This window comes from Pteropus alecto, unplaced genomic scaffold (genome assembly GCF_000325575.1).
Source record: "Pteropus alecto unplaced genomic scaffold, ASM32557v1 scaffold134, whole genome shotgun sequence".
Classification (NCBI taxonomy): Eukaryota; Metazoa; Chordata; class Mammalia; order Chiroptera; family Pteropodidae; genus Pteropus; species Pteropus alecto.
This window is the reverse complement of record NW_006436283.1, coordinates 1,307,048-1,315,566: the sequence shown is the minus strand read 5'-3', so window position 1 is coordinate 1,315,566 and position 8,519 is coordinate 1,307,048. Positions and strand designations below refer to the sequence as shown.

The 8,519-nt window shown below is 65.0% G+C and overlaps 2 protein-coding genes across 2 annotated transcripts in view; one reads left to right on the top strand and one right to left on the bottom strand.

The window, feature by feature from the left end:
• Window positions 1-5,864, top strand: part of BAIAP2 (BAI1 associated protein 2) — a 41,547-nt gene extending 35,683 nt beyond the window's left edge. The window contains exon 17 of the mRNA XM_025047103.1: window positions 5,493-5,864. Within this exon, the coding sequence (XP_024902871.1) occupies window positions 5,493-5,562 (70 nt within the window). The 3' untranslated portion in view covers window positions 5,563-5,864. The remainder of the gene's footprint in view (window positions 1-5,492) is intronic.
• Window positions 5,865-5,962: 98 nt separating this feature from the next.
• Window positions 5,963-8,519, bottom strand: part of AATK (apoptosis associated tyrosine kinase) — a 13,504-nt gene continuing 10,947 nt past the window's right edge. Inside the window, exons 10-11 of the mRNA XM_025047102.1 lie at window positions 8,304-8,494; window positions 5,963-7,275 (exon numbers count right to left, since the gene is read on the bottom strand). Coding sequence (XP_024902870.1) covers window positions 7,235-7,275; window positions 8,304-8,494 — 232 coding nt within the window. The 3' untranslated portion in view covers window positions 5,963-7,234. The remainder of the gene's footprint in view (window positions 7,276-8,303; window positions 8,495-8,519) is intronic.

The window sequence follows — 8,519 nt, the reverse complement described above, 5'->3', positions numbered from 1 at the left end:
GTTTGTTCTCGGGTCGTTTTCCTTCCCACCTGCCCCCTCCCGCCTTTCGGTTGGTGACCCCAGACTCTGCGATCCCCAGGGTCCATGGTGCTGCCCCACATCTGCTCCCGTGTTCACACGCCCCCACCCCGTGCGTCCCGCCAGGCGGGCGGCCGGCCGGGCAGCGCGGGCGGCGTCCTCGCCTCTGCTCCCCGTCATCTGCGTTCGTGACGCGCTGCCCCTTTCCAAAGGCTCGTCGCGAGCCAGCTCTAAAGTCTGAAGAAAAAGAAAAATCTCAAAAAAAAATCAAAAAGCTGAAAAACAGGAAAAGGACTTTTTCTTTCCTGAAAACAAAAACAGATGTGCATGGACTCCGGTGTTCGTACTGTTATTTCTGCATCTGACCCCGGCGCACGCTGGCAGCTGCGTCGGGAAAGGGGGCGTGCTGGGGCCCCCCAGAGGCTCGCGGCCGTGGGCGCCCGTCCGCTGGCCGCACCCGCTCAGGCCTCCTGAGGAAGCTGCTCGCTCCTGTGAGGGAGGCCGAGGCCGGCCCCCGAGGGCTTCCTTCGCCGTGGACGCTGCTGGACGGTGTGCAGAGACAGCGCGCGGGTGGCTCCTGCCGGCGTGGCGGGCCCGCGGCCATTCCAAAGACCTCCAGAGACCGCCCCAGCCCACCCTGGGGACCGGTTCCTCAACCAGCTTCGTGAGGGAGTCGAGGCGGCCGGCGGGAGGGCGGCCCAGGCACTCTGCGCACACGCCTGCTGCCCAGGGGACGTGGGCGGTCCCGCCCCGTTCCCCTAAACGCTCTCGTCTTTGTGTGTCTCGGTGACTTCAGAAAGAGACGTGCTGGACTCAGTGGCTACTGGTATTGCTTCTTCACCCCCTGACTCTGGGACGTGAGCGAGGGCGCAGCCCCGCTCGGCCCCTCCCGCTGCGGCAGCCGAAGCCGTGGACGCTCCTTTTCGATGTGGCTTAGCAGAGCCCGCTCGCCCGCGGACTAGGGCGTGGCTGGTCGTGCTTGTGACAGAAGCCGCTCAAGACACAGACCGTTCTGCATTCAGGGAAGAGACGGAGCCGGACGCGGACCCGTGTGAGCGAGCCACCGCGCCGTGTCCTCAAACCCAAGGATCCCGTGCTCAGCGGACGGGTGTGGACGCAAACTGCGAAACTCGCGTGAAGACGGAATTGCTGAAGACGATTTTCCTGTTTCCTTTCCTCTTTTTTTTAAATCTGATTTGTGCCCTGTGCTGCAGTTGTTGGAATAAAAGTTTTATTTATTGCATCGAGTTGGGTGTGGCGCCTCTTTCCAGCCCTGCGTGTATCTGGGTGTGCAGACGGCACTGGCCCACACCTGTAGCGGCCCCCGCCCAGGTGACAGTGGGGCTGCGTGGCCTGACCCAAGGACGCCCCGCCTGTGCTGGGCTGCGGTGACTGCCACTCCTTGCAGGCGCCCTCGGGGGCTGGAGACCCAGCTCTTGCCCTGTGGCTGTTGCCACGTGCTCCTGGCAGTGTGCTCCAGCCTGACGGCCCTCGTCAGCCTCCGTGTCCCCTGGGAGTCCCCAGTGCCACCCGCACCTGCAGCCTTTGTGTTTCCTTGCAGCACCAACGTGGAAGTGGCCAGGTTCTGAGCCGCCCCGTCCAGAGTCAGTAAGTGCCCGGCGTCCTTGTGCTGGTCAGTCTGCATTTGCAGTGGCTCTGGACAGACCCTCTGGCCTCAGCCCGCCGGGCAAAGTGGGGCCCGGGGGTCAGCCAGCCTGCTCTTCTGGGGGCTCCTGGCCTTTGCTTCCCTTGGATTGCTCCTCGGGCTCACGGTTTCCTTTTTCGGGGCGCTTGTGGGACTGACGTGCCGCACCACCTCGTTGCCCGCGGCCCTGCCCCCGCTGCTGGGTGCGGGTCTGGCCTGGCCCCCTCTGTGGGTTTTCCTCCTCCCTCTGCGGGTGCTTTGGCCACAGTGAGGGTGGAGCCTGGTGATCAGCTGCAAGGCCATCTCGTGGGGCCCCTTTGGCTCCGCACCCCTGTGGGTGGACTGGAGGCCCTGGCCTGACCGGCTCCCGGGTAGGTGAGTGTCGCAGCCCTGAGGAGATGGGACCCAGGCACATGTGCCCTGCTGGAGACGGTGCAGCAGCTCTGCTGCCCACTCTGCCTGGCAACCTGGTCTCTGCCCCGATGTGGCTCCACCGGGCTGTGCCAGACTTCCCAGACCAGGCCCGCCTGATGCCCTTGCGGCTGACCGCCTCGGACCCCTCCTGGTGACGGTCCTTCCCTGTCCTCGGAAAGAGAGCACCAGCGGCCACCAGGAGACGGGGAGCCCCTTTGCTCGGCCTTGTGCCATCTTTGTCATTACCCTGCGTGTTCACTGAGGGAGTCGCCCTGTGTGGCTGGCACCTGGATTCTTTTTATAAAGGGTGGTGATCGCTTCACCCCACCAGGCGGCCAGGCCACCCCAGCAGACAGGACTTGCTCTCCTGACACTGCTTTTGTGTTGGCGAGCTGCAGCGTGAGTTCTGGAAAGTTCTGGAGACAAGTGCTCCTGAAGTCTGGGAAGCATGTAGAAATGCCTGTGGCCGACCCTAGGCCACCCCCTTCCCTGCCCCCAGGATCCTGAGTGGCCTGTGTCTCCCACCCAGAGCTGTGCAGGTCCCACCTCTGCTGCCCGTGGCCCCTCCAAGCTGGTGGGACCGAGTTGTCCTCGCCACTCGTGGCACCAAAGGGACAGAAGGCTTGGGGACTATGTCCTTAGGTGTAGGGCAGACCCCAGGAGCACGCAGCACAGTACCACCAGCTAGTGTCCCGCTGCACAGTTGCCTGGTCAGGACAGTGGCACCATGTGTCAAAGGCGCGTCTGCCTGGTCGAGGGACCTGCCTGGCTTCACTGGAGCCTGCAGCGGGGGCGAGGGCTGAGCGCGAGAACGACGCACCTCCAGGACGCGGGCTCCGCGCTGGAAAAGCCACTTGAAGAGAAAGTTCGGGAGGACGCGGAAACCTCTGTGACAGTCGCCCTCGGCGTGCACACCGCCCGGGACTCGCCGAAGGACGGAAGCCACGTGCGTGAAGACTGGGCTGTGCTCGGAACCCTGTTCCTCGTCCCCAAGTGGATTCACACAGGATCAGAGGGTCCCCGACAGCCACGGCCACGTGTCTCCTGCGAGCGGAACCGAAAGCTGCCCAACCACAGGGGTTGGCAGGGGCCGTGGGGAGGGGACACCGTGCTGCACAGTGTCCCTGAGGGCTGCTCTTGGGGCACTGCAGTCCCCTTGACCTCTGTGCCTGTCATCCTCCCGGGGAGGGTCCCGGGAGGGTCTGGCTCGGGCCTTTTTAGCCCTCCCTGCCCGGGACTTCAGGCCTGCTGTGCCGCCAGCCTTTTCTGTGTAAATGCCGCCGCCGGCCATGTCCATGTCCACGTCCGTGTCCTCGCCCGGGGGTCCCTAACGGAGTGGCTGTCAGGGTCAGAGCTGTGCCCTGGGAGCCCCCACCGGTGGACAGACCCTGGACAGCTGACCGGAAGGGCGCTGTGCCCCTGGCTCCGCGCTCTGTGCCGGTACAGGCGGGGCGTGCGGGCTCGCGGTCGTCCACCCACAGTGCTGGGAGGAAGCCTGGCCTGCAGCCCGCCCGGCAGTGACCAGTGTCCACAGGGCGGGAGGGTCTGCAGTGGGCCTCGGGTGCCACTCCTGTCTTGTTTCGTCATCTCCGCGTTGACCCCTGCCCCTGCCTGGGATCACACAGGTGCCTCCCTAGGGTTGCTCATGAGTTCCAGAGGTGATAGGCACCCTTGGGTGCTGAAGAGTGGGCGCGTCCCACTAACCGGGGGTCTCTGGCCTATGCCTTGAGGGCTCGGGAGGGAGTGGGCTGGGAGGCCTGCAGTGTTTGTGGCGGCTGCCTGCCCCCTCAGAACCTGCAGTGTGGACGGCTCCACGCCACTGTGTGTGGGAGGAAATGACTGGAGGCCCTCTGGGTGGGGGCCTGTCCGGCCCTGCACTCCCCCTGTGGCCCAGCTGACGCCGCCCTTTGCCAGTGACCCTTTCTGACGAGAATTCAGGTGTCAGGCAGGAGTGTGGTGTCTGCTGCCCAGACCCACTGGCCCTCTGCGCCGGCTGTGGTCAGCACAGGAGCCGCTCTCTCTTCTCTGGGGCATGGGGGTTACACCCTTCCCTCTGTTCAGTCCCCAGTTCTAGGGGGACACACCTCTGTTGCCAGCCCCCCAGGATCTCCCACCTTGACACTGGTTGGGGCAGTCGATGGCACGGAGCCCTCCAGAACCACAGTTAAGGTGGCAGCAAGGGTGCAGGCCGCCCTGTGTCCTGTCCCAGGGCCAGACGTCATTGGCCATGGTCGACGTGGCCTTGGGAACCCCCAGGTGGCCTCGCCCGTGGTCGGCTTGGCTGAAGCCTGTCCGCACAGATCAGAGCCAAAGAGGACTCCACGTGAGCAGATCCTGGGCCCCAGCGGGCCAGGGAGCGGCTTTCCTTCGGGGCTGTGACGCTCTGAACGAAGATGTTACTGAATGATGCTCGACGCCGTCTTGGAGACGCAGAAGCCGTGCCTCGATGGGCCGCCTCCGCTCAGCGGTCCATCCTTTTACACACTCAGGCCAGAGTGTGTCAGTTCTTTAGAAAACACCAAGTCCTCGGCACAACAGGGCAGTGTCCCTACCCCACGTGCTCTCTCCCTGGGGATGCTGGACATGCCCGCAGCCCATGCGCCACCCACCCAGCTCCCGTGGACGCCGGCCAGAGGTGCCTCCCGCCCCAGGTAACGGCTCCAGAGCCGAGCACTTCACCGGGAGTGTGGTCCTGTCCATGCCAGCCCCATGTGTCCCATGTGCCATCCGTGCTGTTCCCCCTGGAGCTGCCTGACGTCCCCCGGCCCGCTGTCCTGTGCTGTCCCCGTCTGGCAGGTCCTCCTGAGCCTCCAGGGACTTGAGGACAGGCTTCCGCGAGGACCAGGCTGGACACGGGCCCTGTGCTCCTCCCGTTCCATTTCCTCTTGTCTGGCCAGTCCATCTGTCCGTCGTCTGTGGCCTTGGGCGTGCAGGGGAGGGTGTGGCTATCCTGGGGTGACAGGTGGCCGACCCCTCACTGGGGCGGGTGGTCAGCCCCTCCGCAGGGGGCCGCAGGAATCACCCCCACCAGTGTGCGTGCGCCTCGGGCCTGTGGCGTCAGCCTGGGGCAGGCCAGGCCACCCTCTGGACGCACGGTCCGGGCTGTGTTGACAGGCATCTCCGCAGACACACTCAGTGACTGATCCCGGGTAGATGGCGCTGGGCCGCTCAGCCTTGTGGGTGGCTCCCCGCCCCAAGGCAGATGTGGGGGAAACGGAGCCTTCCCCCCGCCCAGCCGCCCTGCCCTGGGAGGGGTGACAGCGTGGGGGGTGGCAGAAGCGGTGCGTCAGGGTCAGCCGGCTGTGGCTAGCACCCCGCAGGCTCTCCCGCAGCCCCGCTGCCCCCGGGGTCCGGGTGGGCGCTGTCTGCAGGCCGGGGCCCCGGGGGCACTCAGACCGCTCTCTTCTCTCCTCAGGAATCCCTTCACCAGCGTCCAGCTGAAGCCAACGGTGACCAATGACAGGTCTGCCCCCGTCCTCAGCTGACGGCCTCTCTGCACCCGCTGCCCCCGGCCCTCGCCCCCCCCACCACACAGAAGCTCTCCTGCTACGGTCCGCAGCCCCGTTTGGGACGCCTTCCCATGCTCGCCCCCGGCCGGCACTGCCGGCCCCAGTCCGGCCTGGGCTGGACCCTGGCTGTTCCTGTGGACAAGGCACCCAGGCTGGTCCGTGGGGCCGTGGAGCCCAGCAGGGAGGAAAGGACATGCTGTCAGCTACGATGGAAGGGAATCCCAACCCCCACGATGCCCGAAGCCCCTGTCTGGTCAATAAACAGGCTGCCCACCTGTGCCCAGCTGTGATCTGTCGCCTGCGGGCCAGAGGCCCGGGGCGCAGGGAGGGAAGGGCCTGCCACTGTTTTGGAAGATGATTTATCAACAGCAGTCACTTCCCTGCACGGAGTGGGGAGATTCGGCCCAGGCACACTGTGGGCCCAGGTCACTCTCCACCAAAGTGTGCCAAGGACGGCGGCAGGCAGCCACCTTCCTGCAGCTCCCTCCTCGTGGTGAGAAGGGACTGTCCCCCGAGACGGCCGGCAGCTGGGGCTCCACCCCTGCATAGTCATGCCCCCTTCTGCCCAAAACTTTATCTGCAAATCTCCAAAAAAAAACACACGCTTAGCATGAAGGGTTTTTTTCTTAGCTTGATTTCTCTTAAAAAACAAGGAACAAGAAAACCATTGCACCAGCGTCCTAAGCCTCAAACTAATAAGAAACAAGAAACACAAACCCGAACGCGTCCCCACCCACACTCCCAAAGCAACGATAATCTTACATCTCTTTGGCAACAATAACTTAAAATCACCCCATTTCCATTTGCTTGGACAATAGCAGTTAAAAAAATATTCCCTGTGCTGCCCTGCTCCCACCCCCTCCCAGCTCCACCCCGTCCCCGGTCCCCTTCCCCACGGGCTGGAGCCCCAACACAACCATGGGGGCAGCCCCACTGTCCTCTGGCAGCTGGCCTGGGTTAGGCAGGATGCTACGACCCACACCAGCCAGCAGCGGGCACCTCTAGAACGGGGCCATGTCCGCAGGGGTGTGGACCACCAGTCCCCCGTCGTCTAAGCTGTCCACCTTGGCTCCAGCAGGAGGACCCAGGGGAAGCAGCCCAGACCCTGGGCGGGGGTGGGGCTCACGGGTCCGGCCGAGTTGGTGAAGGCGGAACACAGCCACAGACTGTGAGGTAAGGGTGTCGGGCCCATGAGCCCAGGGGCCTCTTCCGGCCTCTTCACTGAGCAAACCCAGAACCAGGCGAAGGGACCAAAGGAGCAGGGAAGGCCATCTCAGCAGGCCTGTGCCCACTCTGGCCTGCGGTGGGGACGCGGCATCCTGCAGTGCAGGGCAGGGCCTGCGAGGACCCCCAGCCACGAGCAGATGCCTTGGCCTCAGAGGCCAAGCAGCCTGACAGCAGTGGCCAGGGCAGAGGGGGCAGCTGAGGGTGGGATGCCGCCAGATCTGGGGCCAGGGTCACCCCTAGGGCGTAGCAGCAGACCCGAGTGTCCAGAACGAATCCTGCCCCCAGGGTGGCACCAGACTGGCCTGCGTTGCATGGGCTGCCGAGGTGCTGGAAGCTGCTGCGACCACCACCAGGACCACTCTCTCGGTGACCGTCCTCACTGCTGCCTGGGGTAGGGCTCCAAGTGGGGGCCGCCTGGGCCTCAAGCTTCTTTACAGCTGCCCCCAGCACTTCCTGTGGGGCCTGGCAGACAGGAAGTGCCACATGAGCATTCAGTCGGCAGGGACAGCCAGAGCCCCCTCCCTCAGGATTTGCACCTGGCCTCGGTCCCCGGCACAGGCCCACTGACCAGCGGGAGCCACAGCCCTCCAGCCCCTCGGCCTGCCTGCCCTGGCGGGAGCTACAGCCATGCACTGCCAGGGCCTAGGCCCAGGGTTTGTCCTCAGGGCCCGACAGAACTCAACGCGCCCTTCTGAGTCAGGTGGGAAAATGGGCTGGGACAGGACTGGGCTGGCCCGGGTCACGCACTAGCTTTCTGGTGACCTGCTCATTTGTTCAGATGTCCATTCAGGACACACTGTGCCAAGGACCGACCAACAAGCCAAAGGCAGCAGGGAAGGGGCCGAGTCTGCCTGGGGGATGAGGTGAGCAGGAGGCATTTGAGCTTTCAGAGAAGCTGAGCAAAACCCAAAAGAACTTACGTGGGGTGGGAGTGAGGTGGGGGATGGGCACCTGGCAGGGTAGAACCCTCCCGATCTGAGGCCGACAAGCTTGCAGCATGGAGGAAGGAGCTAAGACCTTGAGTAGGGCCCACCAGGGCACCTAAGCCACCACCAATAGGTGCCACTGGGCAAGAGCCCTCAGACCTGAGATGTGGGGGTTCCCGAGCCAGCAGGGGGCAGTGGATGAGGCAGACCAGCAGGGGCTTGGGAAGGTTCTGGAGGGAGAGGCTGCCTCAGGTGTGGGAGGCTAAGGTCAGGCGGGGTGATGGCGGGGAGCCGGGGGGGAGGCCTCTGGAGGAGCAAGAAGAGGGCGAGGCCTGAGGGACTGGCGGCGAGGATCTCAAGACGGGAGGCGAGAGCGTGGCCCGGCCAAAGAGGCCTGCGCGGGACCCAACTTATCCCGGCCAGCTTCCCCGTCTGAACACTGAGCTTGCACCGCAGACTAGAAATAACCAGCGCAGGGCCCGAGCGCCCAGCAAGTGCCCCTCCCGGCCGCCTACTCCACTGTCCCAACGCAGTGTCCTCTGCCACCCCCTGCCGCAGCCTCACCTCCCACGGACCCGGCGTCTGAGTCGGAGACTTGCGTGATGGAGAAGCGGGACGCGGGCGCAGGCGACACCGTGAAGCGCGAGTAGGGGCCGGGCGCGGCCGCCTTGGAGGGCGCGTGTGGGGCGGCCAGGGCGGGCTCGCCGGAGGGCGTCAGCGGGAAGCAGTGGTCCCACTCGAAGCCGCCTCTGCCTGCAAGGCGCCGGGCGGTCACTCCGG